Source organism: Doryrhamphus excisus, linkage group LG7, assembly GCF_037039965.1.
Source record: "Doryrhamphus excisus strain RoL-2023G ecotype Guam linkage group LG7, RoL_Dexc_Guam_v1.1, whole genome shotgun sequence".
Lineage (NCBI taxonomy): Eukaryota > Metazoa > Chordata > Actinopteri > Syngnathiformes > Syngnathidae > Doryrhamphus > Doryrhamphus excisus.
This window is the reverse complement of record NC_136363.1, coordinates 19,452,295-19,470,443: the sequence shown is the minus strand read 5'-3', so window position 1 is coordinate 19,470,443 and position 18,149 is coordinate 19,452,295. Positions and strand designations below refer to the sequence as shown.

Sequence of the window (18,149 nt, the reverse complement as noted above, 5' to 3'; positions counted from 1 at the left end):
AGATTAGCGGCTATTACGCTCTCTGTGCCAGAAAAGACGCCAGAGTTACTCTTTTGCTTGCTTCACTCCACTTGTTCCATCTCTCGTTGCATCGTGACTTTTCAGGTGAGTCACAGCCAAAATTGTCCATTATGGAGCATGGGACACATGTATCTTCGCCCCAATAAAAGCTCTTTTGGCAAGCTAACGCTGCATTTGTCCTGGACCAAAGAAAGCACAGAAGAGGATTTAGTTTCCTCTTATAGGTGCTGTGTCCTTTTATGGTTATTCTAAAAGTCTTGATGCAGTAATAAAGGTATTTATTTACCCAGCTACAAGGTATCGTCACAATAATAAACATTGTGTTTCATTTCCATCTGACAGTATTGAATAAGGCAATATGGTCTCTTAAACTGTCAAGTACAATAACATTGACAATACCGCCGCTTTGTGGAGAATGGGGGCATTACAGCGCACTAAAATACAGTGCAAAGCTGTTTTTAACAGTTGAACATTTCGACTATAAATCCATAAATGCTGATATTATGAAACTTGGATGCATTTCAAAGCCAAAAAAACATTGCACCTTTAACGTGTGTATTTTTTAAAATAAAATTAAAAAATTAAAATAATAAAAATTAAAAAAATTTTTTTAACTATATTAGGAAAGCAGGAAGTGAACAAATGTAAGAGTTACTAATTGTAAAAGTACTAGATGGAGGGGTAGGATTTAATAAGCTTTGCTTCTTCCTACTCCTTTTGGACATGTGGAACTGTGAACTGATTATGTGATGCATTCAATTGTAATCTGTAATATTCAATTGTAATTGTAATATTAGGAAAGCAGGAAGTGAACAAATGTAACAGTTACTGATTGTAAAAGTACCAAATGGAGGGGTAGGATTTATTAAGCTTTGCTTCTTCCTACTCCTTTTGGACATGTGGAACTGTGAACTGATTATGTGATGCGTTCAATTGTAATCTGATGCATGTTTAAATGAAATAAAACCATTACCATTACAATTTACATATGAATGGAGGAGAATATTGGGCTAAGCAGCAGACTATTATTCAATAAATATGGACTACATACCATATGTAATGTATATTGAATAAAGTACTACACATAGTATGATATGTTGTACTTCACATCATCATTCATAATAATATACTGTAAACCTCAGCATATGACATAACTAACATATTATATATTTATGACAGTTCCTCAATGCGCATCAAGGCTGCAAAAAGTGTCTTATCCTCCCCGTCTCTGCTTCCTTTTTCAGTCCGTCCACCTCATCAGCCTCACGATTCTTCTCCCTGGGGTGCAGGTAGAGGTAGTACAAGAGTAAAAACACCAACCCGAGCAAGGAGCCTCCAAAAATGACCCCGGTGATGGCGAGAAAGAACATGGCCGTCTGCATCTCAGGTATCAACAAAACCAATAGTATCGGTGTTGTCATGTTGATAACAGAGTAGAGAAAATAATAGACTATCATGGATGCTCTGGTGCTCTGACCTTTCACGTTAAAGAAGGTGAACATGAGGATGAACCCCACCACGGCCCGGTACAGCACCTCAAGACTTCTACTTGAGCAGAAGTTGGTTTGAAGCAGGTGTGACCACGTAGTCCCAAGCAGCCATAAAACGGCCAAGGCCATCACGCTATAAGGGCTGAGCATCAGGAGGAGGCTGTAGCTGAGGACGTGGCTGCTGATGGTGCAGAGCTTGTAGAGCAGGTAAATCGCGGTGGGGAGTCCAGAGGGCATCTCCCTGACCTGAGGGAGGGACCTTCGCAGGCAGCGCCGGTAGTCCACCAGGGCCCAGGAGATGTTAAAACAGGATAGGACCATAGACAAATCTGAAAGACAGCACACAGAACCTTCATAGATGTTTGTTGTTGATAACAACTATCAATTGTGTTACACTTGATGAGACGGACACTTGTAGACCAAGTCCCGATCGAGACCCTGGGGTGTTAAGACTAGTAAAAACTAAGACTGACGTTTTAAGACCATGTCAATTGGGGGTGTTAAGACCAAATCAGGAACAAGGCTGAGGAGTTAAGACCACATCAAGACCTTGAAGTCTTCAAAGTCAAGGCAGTGACTTTGCATGAGTGTCAGAAGATTCAGTGAAGACCAAGACTCTGGGTATTTGAGACCAAGACTTTTAGGTCTTCCAAGTCATCCGAGTGACTTTTCAGTTAAGACAGAATCAAGAACAAGAACAACAACAAAGGAACATGACACCAAGTCAAGTTTTTGAGGAGTTAAGACCCAGTCAAGACCAAGCTTCCAAGTAGTTGAGACCACATCAAGACCAAGACTTTTAGGTCTTCCAAGTCATTATAGTGACTTTCCAGTTGAGACAGACCCAAGAACAAGACTAAGGGAACATGACACCAAGTCAAGTTTTTGAGAAGTTAAGACCCAGTCAAGACCAAGCCTATGAGTAGTTGAGACCACATCAAGACCAAGACTTTTAGGTCTTCCAAGTCATCATAGTGACTTTCCAGTTGAGACAGAGTCAAGAACAAGTCTAAGGGAACATGACATCAAGTCAAGCTTTTGAGGAGTTAAGACCCAGTCAAGACCAAGCCTCCGAGTAATTGAGACCACATCAAGACCAAGACTTTGACGTCTTCCAAGTCATCCGAGTGACTTTTCAGTTGAGACAGAGTCAAGAACAAGTCTAAGGGAACATGACACCAAGTCTAGTTTTTGAGGAGTTAAGACCCAGTCAAGACCATGCTTCCAAGTAGTTGAGACCACATCAAGACCAAGACTTTTAGGTCTTCCAAGTCATTATAGTGACTTTCCAGTTGAGACAGAGTCAAGAACAAGTCTAAGGGAACATGACACCAAGTCAAGTTTTTGAGAAGTTACAACCCAGTCAAGACCAAGCCTATGAGTAGTTGAGACCACATCAAGACCAAGACTTTTAGGTCTTCCAAGTCATTATAGTGACTTTCCAGTTGAGACAGACCCAAGAACAAGACTAAGGGAACATGACACCAAGTCAAGTTTTTGAGAAGTTAAGACCCAGTCAAGACCAAGCCTATGAGTAGTTGAGACCACATCAAGACCAAGACTTTTAGGTCTTCCAAGTCATCATAGTGACTTTCCAGTTGAGACAGAGTCAAGAACAAGTCTAAGGGAACATGACATCAAGTCAAGTTTTTGAGGAGTTAAGACCCAGTCAAGACCAAGCCTCCGAGTAGTTGAGACCACATCAAGACCAAGACTTTTAGGTCTTCCAAGTCATCGTAGTGACTTTTCAGTTGAGACAGAGTCAACAACAAGACTAAGGGAACATGACATCAAGTCAAGTTTTTGAGGAGTTAAGACCCAGTCAAGACCAAGCCTCCAAGTAGTAGACCACATCAAGACCAAGACTTTTAGGTCTTCTAAGTCATCATAGTGACTTTCCAGTTGAGACAGAGTCAAGAACAAGACTAAAGAAACATGACACCAAGTCAAGTTTTTGAGGAGTTAAGACCCAGTCAAGACCAAGCTTCCAAGTAGTTGAGACCACATCAAGACCAAGACTTTTAGGTCTTCCAAGTCATTATAGTGACTTTCCAGTTGAGACAGACCCAAGAACAAGACTAAGGGAACATGACACCAAGTCAAGTTTTTGAGAAGTTAAGACCCAGTCAAGACCAAGCCTATGAGTAGTTGAGACCGCATCAAGACCAAGACTTTTAGGTCTTCCAAGTCATTATAGTGACTTTCCAGTTGAGACAGAGTCAACAACAAGACCACCAAGTCAAGTTAAGACCATTCTTAGGCGCAAGAAAGACTTTGTCTACTAAGAAAGATGATACTTTTTAGAAATGGAGACAAGAACAAGACATAGGGAATGTGAAACCATAAGAACAAAGTTCCAAGATGAGACCCTCTAGAGGTAGTCCTGTGACCAAGAATAATCTCAGTCCTACAACACCTTTATGACAAAAACTGTAAGACATGACGTCATCTCTGACACCTACACTGCATGATGGAGACGTCGCATTGGTGCAGCGCTATGTAGATCTGGAGTAGGAGTTGGGGGGCGCTCTCCAAAAAAGCCTCAAACAGTTTGAGCATGCTGAGGTCAGTGGCTTGGCAAAACAGACGATGGTGTACCTCCTTTGTCGATTCCTCTTTGGAATCGGTCCAAACCACACAGAATCCATTTTTGAGAAGGTGGTAGTACCTAAAAACAGGAGTAAAATATGAATACTTGGTATCATATTGATCACAGATACGAGACGGGGGCACGTCCAACCGGGAGGAAGCCTCGGGGGGAAACCCAGACTTTTTCTCTATGTTTTATTCAGTTTTATGATTCTGACCCCCATATTCCGTACCCATGAAATTAGAGACCACTGTTTCTCTGCTAAAGGTACAGGGTGACATTGAGGGACCGATGAAGGGTGTAACGTCCCTGCGGGGCAGGGGTCTCAAACACGTGGGCCAAATGTGGCCCGCAGGACACTAGTTTGAGGCCCCCGCCTTGATATGAAAGTTTAACGTTAGTGTGGCCCGCGCAAGTTTGATATGGATGCTGTATATGGTATCATGTACCCAGAAAAAATTATTACGTTTGATTCATGTTCATGTTAAATGTTAAATAACTGTTAATAGTTATCCTCCCTATCCGTGTGGAAGTGGTAAGTTTTTGGCTTTTTTAAGTTTAAAGGAAATAACTTGAAGAGTACCGTTTAGGTGGATGAGATGGCCGAGGGTGGAATTGAACCCTGGTCTCCGAGCTGTGAGGTCTGCGCGCTAACCACATGACCGCCGTGCCGCCGTATCTCAAGGTTTATGAATGCAAAAATGATCGATGTATTCAACCCATTAAATAGCATTTTGCGCATGGGTCTCAAACACGCGGCCCGTGGGCCAAATGTGGCCCGCAGGACACTAGTTTGTGGCCCCCGCCTTGATATGAAAGTTTAATGTTTGATATGGATGCTGTATGGTATCATGTACCCAGAAAAAAATATTACTTTGATTAATGTTCATGTTAAAGGTTAAATAACTGTTAATAGTTATCCTCCCTATCCGTGCGGAAGTGGTAAGTTTTTGGCTTTTCTGTTTTTAATAAATGCGTTTTTTGGGGGGGGGAACCTGATACGGCCCAGCCTCGCCCAGACCCTATCTCCAGTGGCCCCCAGTGTCAGTGTAAATTTAGTTTGAGACCCCTGCTGTAGGGTATGAATGGATATCTCATCAAAACATATAGCCAGGGCAACAATATCATGGGGGCAGCCGTCCCAGTTGGGAAGCCCAGACTTCCCGGTCCCCGGTTTTGGTGTCCTCCTCCAGCTCCACCAAGAGGACACCAAGGTGTGGTGGGCATGCCCTTATCTGAACTCGTAGTCGAAACCTTTAAACTACCCTAAGATTCAGTCTGTACTTGATCAGGGTTTTTTTTAACTATGCGCAAACAATGGCATCGGACAATATGAGAGAAAACGTGGAACCTCAGTGTGGTTCTACCGGTTTGCATAATCCAAGCATTGTTAGAATACCATACAGTACCGACACTCCCCTACGTAACTACTGTGATATTTTAACAAATACAACCTAGTACAAATAGTAATAAATTTACCTGGTAAAAATACCCGCTCCACAGAGATGGAAGACAGCAATCCCACTTTTGGATATTCCTGATATTGTCGATATTCCTTGCGGGTTTATGAATACATCATTGATATCATCCTTGTACCAGGCGTAGCTGAAAATCTGAGTCACGAGCATCCCAACCAGAACAAACCCCAAAGTGAGTGCTGACAATATATAACGCCCGTCCAGCACGTACTTCAGGGCGAGCGCTACATCTGTCCCGATGTCCACAATGTACAAGAGTAGTCCACCGATTGTTAGCAACCAACGTAGTTTAGTATACTCCATGTTTTGAAGCAGTCTATTTTGAGCTGCAACAAAGGGGGGGTGCTTCTCTCCTGGATTGCAGTAGTTCCAAACCATCTTCATTCATGTAGCCATGTAACAAAAAAATAAATAATGCAGATATAATGCAGAACTTTTTATTATGTGGAGTCTGATAAAAGTAGTAGAATGGAAGAAAGACAACTTTTTAAACGGTAACTCACCTTTTATGTTTCAGGCATTGCACGACCTTCTTCTGTCCGCTACCTCACCGCTTATGTCAGGCGCCACCACAGCGACGCTGAGAACAGAGGTTATTACATAATACACATGCACATGCATGCATTACCTGGGCAAAGTGTCGTCATGTGACCCGCTCCTGTTTTCTTTATCGTTATTATGAATGGGTGAGTTTGGCAAATGTTTTAGTTTAGGTGAATGTGAATGTAAGGAGATGGGTGTGACGTGTACATTTTAGGTGTGTGTGTGTGTGTGTGTCATCGTTTTCTCAGGGTTTACGGTGCTCACTGTAGGAGTGACTTTAGCAGAAATCACATGATCACATGGTGCCATGTCAATACTCGGAGTGGAATTATGACAATTATTAACTCAAGCAGATTAAGAGACAGTACGATCACATTGTTGTCATTTATCCTTGCATACATTCACCATTCATCATTCACTTTAGTTAGTATGTATGTATTATTATTTTCTGTTGGCATTCACGCCACCGTTTCTTGATTTATTATTGATTTCCTGTTGTTTCCTGATATTTATATATTGTTGTTTCCTTGTTTCATTTCTTTCACCCTAGGGCGAAACCATTCCCTGTTTTATGAGAGAGTCATTGTGAGGAAGGGAATGAATTATCAGTGATTTTGCAGACGTGTTGAATTATGAAAATATTATAATATTCCCATCTTTAGCATTATCATGCATCTTTTTTCAGTTGAATTAATGGCCAAATTATCACGAAGAACATTAAATTAAAATGTAATTAGGGTGGTGCGGCAGTCGAGTGGTTAGCATGTTCTCCCCGTGCATGCGTGGGTTTTCTCCGGGTTCTCCGGGTACTCCGGTTTCCTCCCACATTCCAAAAACATGCTAGGTTAATTGGCGACTCCAAATTGTCCAGAGGTATGAATGTGAGTGTGAATGGTTGTTTGTCGTGAGGAAAAAAGTGGTAGAGAATGAATGAATGAATGTAATTAAAATTAATTTTGCTAAATTATTTTTTTATTTATAATTAAATTAATTAATTATTATTTATTTATTTTATTTTTTTTACTAAATTTGATTATTGTTATTTATTAATGTAATTTGCTTTAATTTACACAATTATTTATTTATTTTATTATTTATAATTATAATTATTTTATAGAAATAATATTAATATTTTATATGATTTCTAATTATTTATTATTATTATGATTTTATATTATTTATAATTATTTAATACAATTATTGTTAGGATTGTTATGCTTCACTGTCATTAATAATAATAGTCGTAGTAGTCGTAGTATCGAACCCCTCAATTTGATGTATTTATTTAAATGTGCTTTCCCCACAACAGGAACCTGCAAATACACTCCAATCCTCCAGGTGGCGACAGAGCATGCCAGCAGTTTCCTGTGTTTCCCCACGAAACGTGTCGTTGTCTGAACTCAGCTCCCCACTCTTCCGTGGACCCTCCCACTAAAGCAGAAGAGTGACACGCCATTTAATCGCCGCCTGGCCCTGGTTGTGCTTCTCGGAAACAGGAGGGAACCTCAGACGCTCATATATAGAAGGATAAATTCACCTTAAAGAAAACAAGTCCAATTTCCCTGAACCTAGCACCGACTCGTGCCGACATGGGGATCCGAAAGAAGAGCAACAAGAGCCCGCCGATGATGAGCCATGAGTTTGTGATCCAGAACCATGCAGATATTGTTTCCTGCGTTGCTATGGTGTTTCTTCTCGGCTTGATGTTTGAGGTAAATACTATCCACATGTTTAATGGCTTATAATTTTTCTAATGTACGGCTGGTGTGGAGGTCCAGCGGTGAAGCTACTCTCTTTTCGCCAGCCAGCTAGCTATGTGGCATGGCTTACTGCTCCCTTTTTTTCGCGCTACTTCCTCCTTACAAACTTTCCCAAATTGAAATACTACATTGTTATATTTATTTTAAATCTACAAAAAAAGTGTTAAAAGTATTTTTCAGTACTTCCCCTTTGGGTACGCTTCGAGTCCGCACATCAAATCGCCAACAAAAGTTCTCTTTCTCGCAGCACAGTTTAATAGAATGAATAAAATGCTGGTTAATTACAACTAATCGATATAAGTGATTATTAATCGAGCCATCCTCGGTTTAAGTACTTTACATGGAACATTGGATGTGTTACGTGGCAATCCGAGGCTGCCATCAGTCAGCCTGACGCCACACGAACCCCAACTTTTACCCCCCTTTTTTTCCTTAGCTAAACAGAACAAAATAGCCAAATAACACGTAATTCCCCTCATTAGTAACAATATATAAAATTTAAACGCCATTGTTTTAATTCGAAAACATCCTCTGAAACGCAGCGCCGTCTGTCGCAATAAAAGTCTACTTCCTGTTTTGGTTTTTTCAAATTAAACAAGCTCACTGAACGCATCACCGTAACAGTTCTCGCTCATTTGTGTCACTTTTGAATATTTAATGCCCGTAAGTCATTAAAAAAGTCTATTTTTTTTAACTTTTAGAGAAACATGTAAACACAGGGAAGACATTTTAATATTAATCATAGTTTTAATTAAATAAATACGCAAAAAAATGGATTTGATTAGATTTATTTGTATTATTTGATTTATATATTAAGCAATGGCATCGTGTTTTTTTTGCCCTCAGCACATCCGAAAATACCATTAATCAAGAAAATAAAAAAAAAACAGCAAAAATGGGTATGGGAATATTTTTTCTAGAATATAGATGAAATATTAAAGACTACAGTCATAATATTAAGAGGAAAAAAATTGCTTAACGTTGAAATATTGTCGGATAAAAGTTATAACATGAGAAACAAAAAAATTGAAAATTAGGTTTCATATTTCACGATCATTTTCATCAAAAACTGTCCCTTGTGAAATGTCGTTGATGTATTAAAATATATTTCTCTTGTTGCGATTACTTCTCCCTGAACTTGCAACCATACAGCCATAATAAAGCCCAGCCCCTCTGTGACATCACAAAGGAACAGTTTTGCAACACCCCCTTGAAACCGAGCATTTTGAGCCATCCCAAACTTTTTTCATGTCTCACTTCCAAATACGCAAATTTCATTATCTGAAACTTTTGCATTGTTTAACACAAAAATACGACATTCTAACTAAAAGTATAGGTCGGAAAAGCGTGAAAAGCATCATAGGCCCCCTTTAAAGTTAAAGTAAAATATACCACAAGGTTACAAAAAACTAGTTTTGGCACCGCAAATAACCCTCAGGCTGTACATTGCACACCGCTGCCTTCAGGAGTAGTAGTATGAACTGCAAACATATAAGTACTAGGTTGCAGCAACATATTCTGACACAGTATTGTGAATTATTGGGGTCTAAAGTATGATGTATTAGAAATAATGTAATGTTTTTATCTTGCATATTCACATTCACAGGTCACATCGAAGTTTGCGGTATTGTTCATCACGGTCCAGTACAACGTCACCATCTCTACAAACGGTAAGCAATTTTTCACCTCGTCTTCATACTCTTGTGGTGAGGTTGCACATTTTTGGCCCGAGTCGTATCACGAGTACGGCTTGTTTCAAGGTCAACAAGTCCTGTGCCAACTTTTCGACAACTGAGAGAGTATTTTCGAGTCCTATCAGGGAGGCTTCCGCCATCTCTGTAACTTATTTACAGATTCTACCTAATGAGACATTTAAATATACAGACTGTGCGGAAAGTGCCCTTGTGATTCTCACGCAGAGCTTTCTAAACTGATACAAAAGCGTCATTGTGTAACGTTTAGATGGCTTTTTTTTTCAATACAGCCTCACATGTGAGACTGGAGTTGGGCCTAAACCAACCAAAAACCTAAAATCAGAGTAGGAAAAATAAAGAATTAAACGTGTAATTAAACAGCTGGTCGCCAGCCAATCACATATAAACAACCATTCACACTCACATTTATGATTATGGACAATTTAGATTCGCCAATTAACCTAATCTGGTTTTGTTTATTGCTTATAATATTACAACTTTTCTGTCATTTTCACCACAGGCATTATTTTTCCTCAGAATATGATGATACTCTAAAATTATGACTTTATTTTCAATATTTTGACATTATTCTTGTAAAAATGTTGCACATTTTTCCGTTATTTCAATTTAGTTCATGTAAATCTTCTTTTTGTAGTAATGACTTTATCACTATAATATTTAGACTTTATTATTGTGACCTACTTTTCCAAATATTCCAACTTTATGCAACAAAAATGACATAAATTTTCCTCATAATAATTGGCAATGTTTTTACTTTGTCATAAAAATACAGTAGTTATTTCAATTTTGTTAATGTAAATATTCTTCTCATAGTTATGACTTTAGCCCCATAATATTTGGACTTTATTTTTGTAACTTTTTCCTCAACTTATTTTAGTTCATGTAAGTTTTCTTTTTGTAGTAACAACTTTATCACCATAATATTTTGACTTTATTATTGTGACCTATTTTCCAAATATTCCAACTTTATGCAACAAATATGACATAATTTTTCTTCATAATATGACAATGTTACACTTGTAAAATTGCAGCTTTTTTTCTTGGTAGGATACAACTTTATTGGCAATATTTTTACTTTATTGTCATAAAAAATACAGCAGTTTTTTCTGTTTTATTTCAATTTTGTTAATGTAAATATTCTTCTCATAGTAATGACTTTAGCCCCATAATATTTGGACTTTATTCTTGTAACTTTTTCCTCAACCTTAGTTTAGTTCATGTAAATTTTCTATTTATAGTAATGACTTTATCGCCATAATATTTTGACTTTATTATTTTGACCATAATATTTTGACTTTATTGTTGTGACCTATTTTCCAAATATTCCAACTTTATGCAACAAATATGACATAATTTTTCTTCATAATATGACAATGTTACACTTGTAAAATTGCAGCTTTTTTTCTTGGTAGGATACAACTTTATTGGCAATATTTTTACTTTATTGTCATAAAAAATACAGCAGTTTTTTCTGTGTTATTTCAATTTTGTTAATGTAAATATTCTTCTCATAGTAATGACTTTAGCCCCATAATATTTGGACTTTATTCTTGTAACTTTTTCCTCAACCTTAGTTTAGTTCATGTAAATTTTCTATTTGTAGTAATGACTTTATCGCCATAATATTTTGACTTTATTATTTTGACCATAATATTTTGACTTTATTATTGTGACCTATTTTCCAAATATTCCAACTTTATGCAACAAAAATTACATACTTTTTCTTCATAATATGACAATGTTACACTTGTAAAATTGCAGCTTTTTTTCTTGGTAGGATACAACTTTATTGGCAATATTTTTACTTTATTGTCATAAAAAATACAGCAGTTTTTTCTGTTATTTCAATTTTGTTAATGTAAATATTCTTCTCATAGTAATGACTTTAGCCCCATAATATTTGGACTTTATTTTTGTAACTTTTTCCTCAACCTAATTTTCCAAAAATGACAACTTTCATAATATTCCAACTTTAAAATGCTACAAAAATGAAAGCATATTATTTTTCCTCATAATATGATGTAATTCTTGTATAAAATAACCTTTTTTGTCAAAATATCTTGTGAATTTTTTTTCTGATTTTTGCTAAAAAAAAATATTCTTGCCCCACGGGCCAATAAAAAAACAGTAACTGGCCTCAAATGGCCCCTGAGAAGCACTTTGGACACCCCTGACATATCAATACCAGCCTCATGTTGTATGAATAAAATATAGCTGTACAGAAACGACCACTTCCTGTGACGACCTGACTATAATCAGTGTGTCATCCAAGGTCCAGAAGAAACGGCCGTGAACCACTTCCACCACGGTTTCAAAGATTTAGCCACCATCTTTTTCTACATGCTGGTGGCCATCATCATGCACGCCATCATCCAGGAGTACGTGCTGGATGTAAGTCACACCTCACACACACATTTCATGAGTGCTTTATTTATTCTGCTAATCCGCATTGTTTGCTAATTGCTCTTTGGCACAGAAAATCAACAGAAAGAAGCATTTCTCCAAAACCAAACACAGCAAGTTCAACGAGTCGGGTCAGCTCAGCGCTTTCTACTTGTTCTCCTTCGGTTGGGGCGCTAGCATCCTGCTGTCTGTGAGTACTACACTTCCTCATTCACCTTTCTATACAAGCCCGGTACTATTATTACACTAATTACTGACTTCCAAGCATGAAATAGAATTATAATTTATTTGACAGCTGCTCACAAGAATTCAAACAGGCAGGGAAGAAATTGAACCTGAAAATAAAAATAAACGTGCCTCCCTCTGGTGGACAGAGGTACGATTACAGTGTCCCGGCAGCGATAACCAATGCAATTCTTGAAATTCAAATCGCATTGGTACTTGCCTTGTATATTTCCAGTCTACATTTTCGTTGTTAAGTTGCTGTGTGATGATTTTAGTGTTCTTGGTAAGTCAGGCTGTTTAAGTAAATGACGTCCGGTGATTTCCAATAGGTTGATAAGCTCGTTGGGAGTTCCGCCACTACGCGCCATAATGCGGCATTTTGGGTGTTAAGTTGCTGTGTGATGATAATAAAAAAAATAAACATGTCCATGTCATAGGAGAACTTCCTGTCCAACCCAGTCTCCCTGTGGGAAGGTTACCCCCACACGCTGATGCCGTAAGTCGTCGCATGTACACACACACACACATGTAAAAAAAAAAACAAAACAAAAGTCTTCTTCATTCTTCTCATCGCCCCAGGCTCCAGATGAAGTTCTACTACATCTGTCAGATTGGCTACTGGCTTCACGCCCTCCCTGAGCTCTACTTCCAGAAGACAAAAAAGGTAACGGCCACAACATGGGGCACACCCACACAGTCAGATGAGATCCAATGGGAGAGCTGTATCGGATAATCCGCCTCTTACTGTGTGTAGCTTAACCTAGCATGTTTTTGGAATGTGGGTGGAAACCGGAGTACCCGGAGAGAGAACATGCAAACTCCACACATAGATGGCCGGGGGTGGAATCGAACTCGGGGCTCCTAGCTGTGTGGCCTGCGCGCTAACCACTCTGTTAATTGTGTTTTTTATGCCAAATGTATGCATTTTCAAGCACAAAAGTGGCAAAATTAACTACAATAGAAGTATGAGGCATTCAAAGACATATGTAGTGTTCTACACTGGTCACTAGGTGTCAGTGATGTTACATTCATGACACAAGGAACTCTATGAAAGCTAACATGTGAGTCTATATTGTGTCTTATTTATGTCTTAAGTGGCCTTTTTTTCTCTTATGTGTAATATGATTGTAGAGGTGACTATAGGGGTGTTAATTCATATTTAGGGGGCTCTAATAATGTTAAAAAAGCACATTCAGAAGGTTGTAAACAGGTTTTCTGTGTTCTAAATACAGAAATATTCAATTTAAGGCCATTTTTACATGGTATTCTTTTAGAAAAAGTGTTGACTTGAACTGCTGGAGTTTCTTATTTCCTTTTGTTGGATGTGATCCGTCTCATTTTAAACAAATCAAAATACTTGACAGGTTGATGAAATGACAAAAGTGACCAGTACTAGACTAGACAAATGTGAGTTGTCCTTTTTATTATAGGAGTGAGTGAGTGACAGGAAGACAGACCAAAGTCAAAAGTGAGTGAAAAGAAGAACTCCAGTTCAGGGTTTGGCTAGGAGAGGTGTCAGGAGAGTCTTCTGATCTTGGCCACATGTTTTTTTTTTTTTGCCAAATTTGATCTGTGGCGGTCCTAATGTATTAGTGGCGGGCCGCCATGAGTAATTGTTTGTTCCTGAAACATTTCTTACTCACAAATTTCACCATCTATCTACAGTGGAACCTTTGTTAGAGTCATTCATGTGTTCCAAAAGGTCCGACTCAAACTAAAACGTATCCTAACTGAATACATTTTTCCTAATAAGAACTCAATGACTGTAATTTCAGACGCATTGGACTATAAACCACACATATCCACATCATAAAATTGCATAGGAACAAATCACAAGCTTAAAAAAAAGAACGCTAAAATCATCACACAGCAACTTGTAGCGCTGCAATTATATCAGTCTCCCTCTGGTAGACAGAGGCACAATTACAGCGCCCCGGCAGCGAAATTCAAACTCGTATTGGTACTTGCCTTGTATATTTCCTGTCGAACTTTTGTGTGTTTTTGGGTGTTAAGTTGCTGTGTGATGATTTTAGTGTTCTTGGAAAGTCAGACTGTTTAAGTAAATGACCTCCTGCGATTTCCAATAGGTTGACAAGCTTGTTGGGAGTTCCCTCATAGCATGATTAGGAAAGGGCTACAGTTCTCACTGACTCTGTTCCGGAAAGCCAAAAATGTAATAATGTTACATGCAGAAAACGATTCCAAATACATATAATGAATGAAAGTGATAAAAAATATTAAGAGTACAATATATAACTATGACTTGGGACTCTCATAAGGTTACTTTATATGTGGGCGAAGACCGAGATGACGTCTTGGAGTCTGCTGCTGTTTCCTGTCGCACTTCCTTGGTTCCGCAGCATTGTTTCCAAAGAATCCCAGCTTTCCCTGCGTCTCCATTCTAGGCCTTGTTGTGTAAATATTTTGTCGTTTGTGTTTACTGTGTAGGAGGACATTCCACGCCAGCTTGTGTACATCTTCCTCTACCTGGTCCACATCGCAGGCGCCTACGTACTCAAGTAAGAGTCTGGAAAGCAAGAACTTTTTTTTTGCATTTTACGTAACGTTATTTCTACTTCCATGCAGTCTGAACCGCCTGGGCCTGGTCCTGCTGGTGCTGCACTACTTTGTGGAGCTTCTCTTCCACGTTTCCCGCCTGGTCTATTTCAGTAATGAGAACAGACAAATGGGGTGAGATCACTTTTGAAGTTCTTAAAAGATGTGTCCAAAGTGGTGGCCTGGGGGCCATTCATTTATGCTCTCATCTTTCAGTTTCACCGTATGGGCAGTGCTGTTTGTCGTGGGACGGCTGCTCACCCTGTCCTTGTCCGTTCTCACTGTGGGTTTCGGCCTCACCAACGCAGAGAATCAAGGCTTTGATTTGGCCGCCGGAAACTTTAATATTCTTTTTGTGAGGTAAGTACGTGATCCCGGAACAGAGCCGAATTATGAAATCCACTATCAAGGACCCTTTTTGTATCAAAATGAACACTAAAACTCCCTTCTTCCTTATCGGTTTTCGCTCCCCCGCCCCTCCAGGATAACCGTCCTGGCCGCCGTGTGCCTGACTCAGGCCTTCATGATGTGGAAATTTATCAACTTCCAGCTGCGCCGGTGGAGGGAGACCTCTCATGCTCAGACCTTGAAAAAGAAACAAGTTCCCTCCAAGAGCAAATCAAAGAAAGATAAAGGTAAGTAGTACATCAAACAGTTGATTAAAAAAAAAAAATTATTATTAAAATATATAGCTTGTAATTGCTTTAAAAAGTTGTATGTATATATAACATACATGATAATATATATGATAATTAGGGATGTTCGATATTTATCGGTACTGATAATTAATACACCCAATATCAGTATCAGATTTTTACTTGATCATGAAAAACAATTACACATATCGGTATTGAAAATTCAGAGTTGAACAATTTTAGCATTCAGACATCATCCCTAATAATAATAATAATATATTGTAAAAAACACAATCATCACACAGCAACTTGTAGCGCTGCGATTATGTCAGCCTCCCTCTGGAGGACAGAGGCACGATTACAGCGTCCTGGCAGCGATAACCAATGAAATTCTTGAAATTCAAACTCTCATTGGTACTTATTTTGTATAATTCCCGTCTACCTTTTGGGTGTTAAGTTGCTGTGTGATGATTTTAGTGTTCTTGGTAAGTCAGACTGTTTAAGTAATGATGTCCTGCGATTTTCAATAGGTTCATAAGCTCGTTGGGAGTTCCGCCACTACGCGGCAATCACATAATTCAGTGGACCCATAGCATTACATACATGATATGATATATGATAATTAGGGATGTTTGATATTTATCTGTACTGATAATTATAGGCCTAATATCGGTATTAAATTCATAGTTGGACAATTTTGGCATTTCAAACATCCCTAATAATAATAATAATAATAATATATTGTAAAAATAACAATCATCACACAGCAACTTGTAGCGCTGCGATTATGTCAGCCTCCCTCTGGTGGACAGAGGCACGATTACAGCGTCCTGGCAGCGATAGCCAATGAAATTCTTGAAATTCAAACTCTCATTGGTACTTATTTTGTATATTTCCCGTCTACCTTTTGGTTGTTAAGTTGCTGTGTGATGATTTTAGTGTTCTTGGTAAGTCAGACTGTTTAAGTAATGATGTCCTGCGATTTTCAATAGGTTCATAAGCTCGTTGGGAGTTCCGCCACTACGCGGCAATCACATAATTCAGTGGACCCATAGCATTACATACATGATATAATATATGATAATAAGGGATGTTTGATATTTATCAGTACTGATAATTCTAGGTTCAATATTGGTATTGAAAATTCAGAGTTGGACAATTTTGGCATTTCGGACATCCCTAATAATAATAATAATAATATATTGTAAAAAAAAAACAATCATCACATAGCAACTTGTAGCGCTGCAATTATGTCAGCCTCCCTCTGGCGAGCAGAGGTACGATTACAGCGTCCTGGCAGTGATAACCAATGAAATTATTTTCATTGGTTGAAATTCAAACTCGCATTGGTACTTGCATATTGTATATTTCCCGTCTACCTTTTGGGTGTTAAGTTGCTGTGTGATGATTTTAGTGTTCTTGGTAAGTCAGACTGTTTAAGTAATGACGTACTGCGATTTGCAATAGGTTGAAAAGCTTGTTGGGAGTTCCGCCACTTAGGGATGTACGATATTTATCGGTACTGATAATTATAGGCCCAATATCGACATAAAAATGCAATATCGTATCAGATTTTTCCCCGATCATGAAAAACGATTACACATATCGGTATCAAAAATTCAGAGTTGGACAATATCGGCATTTCGGACATCCCCTAATAGTAATATATTGTAAAAATAATAAACATTATTAAAATTGAATGTACATTTAATCTATAATTATTAAGAAAGTAGTTAGCAATACAATAGCTCAATTCAATATAATTCAGTCTAAAGTGTACTTTGTCCCACTTCTTACCAGCACACCACTTCATTAACAACCTATTTTCCCCAATGATGCTTTGAACGTGGTCACATGCTCACGGCGAGAGATAAGCGTGACTGCGTTACCAAGTTATGTAACCTCGTGTTCTTTGTCCAGCCAATGGTGTAAACGGAGTCAACGCCCATGCAGCTGATTCACCGAGATCAAGAAAGGAGAAGTCGTCTTAAGAGAAACCTCCCTTCCTCCCTCTCATCCGCCCGCCCGCCCGCCCCCGACCCCCTGTGCCTCCGTGGTGGTATCCGTCATGAGATGAGACGCTTCTCGGCCACCATCGATTTATGCATTTTCAGCTTTCACTCAGCGGACATCACAGATAACTAAGAAGGCGAGGATGGCATCGCTACTTTGGAAAAGAAAACAGAAATTCTGGAATAAACTATACTGTATTAAAAAAAAATATTTAAGAAGTGCCTATTGCCACAGATGGTTTTGTACAGGGTGTGTAATTTTAAAATTTTCCAAATTTTTGTTTTGACGCGCCCCCACATGTCCTGCTCTATCATTTATCGTCCCCTTTCTGTGTATTTATAGCTGGTCCGTGTACGGGTTAACAAACGTCCGTCGTAATCTAAACCAACTGTAGCTTTGGCTCTCCATTGTAGCAAAGCAGAAAGACCACTTCACTGAAACAACAGAACATGCAAGTATTTTTCTAATCATGAGTCGTCACAAAGTGGCATTAGTATCAGGAACGCTCGTCATCATTGAACGGCTCCCCGCTGGATGAGTTGGTCAGGAGCACATGCTGCATTTCTATTATTGCTTAAAAACAAACAAAAAAAAAGAGGGATTTGTTGTCGAAGCATGGATGGATTTTCTTTTGATTGTGCCAAATAAACCAGATTGACTGTTGATGTCGGGTATTCTCTTGGCATGAAACGCACCACAAAAACTAAAGGTGAGATCAGT

At 38.7% G+C, this 18,149-nt stretch overlaps 2 protein-coding genes across 2 annotated transcripts; one reads left to right on the top strand and one right to left on the bottom strand.

Moving 5' to 3' along the window:
• Positions 1 to 289: 289 nt before the first annotated feature.
• xkr9 (XK, Kell blood group complex subunit-related family, member 9) lies at positions 290 to 6,317 on the bottom strand. The gene is made up of 4 exons (XM_078792352.1): positions 6,083 to 6,317; positions 5,581 to 5,957; positions 3,974 to 4,179; positions 290 to 1,840 (listed from the first exon to the last, which is right to left on the bottom strand). The coding sequence occupies exons 2-4, from the start codon at positions 5,955 to 5,957 to the stop codon at positions 1,215 to 1,217; spliced, it is 1,209 nt and encodes a 402-aa protein (XP_078648478.1). The 5' UTR covers positions 6,083 to 6,317; the 3' UTR covers positions 290 to 1,214.
• Positions 1,275 to 18,092, top strand: tram1 (translocation associated membrane protein 1). Its single transcript, XM_058060500.2, has 13 exons — positions 1,275 to 1,408; positions 6,097 to 6,171; positions 7,432 to 7,834; positions 9,489 to 9,552; positions 11,870 to 11,988; positions 12,074 to 12,190; positions 12,663 to 12,721; positions 12,805 to 12,889; positions 14,674 to 14,744; positions 14,812 to 14,916; positions 14,998 to 15,141; positions 15,265 to 15,416; positions 17,337 to 18,092. Exons 3-13 carry the CDS (start codon positions 7,712 to 7,714, stop codon positions 17,405 to 17,407), a joined length of 1,110 nt encoding a protein of 369 aa, XP_057916483.1. The 5' UTR covers positions 1,275 to 1,408; positions 6,097 to 6,171; positions 7,432 to 7,711; the 3' UTR covers positions 17,408 to 18,092.
• Positions 18,093 to 18,149: the final 57 nt, after the last annotated feature.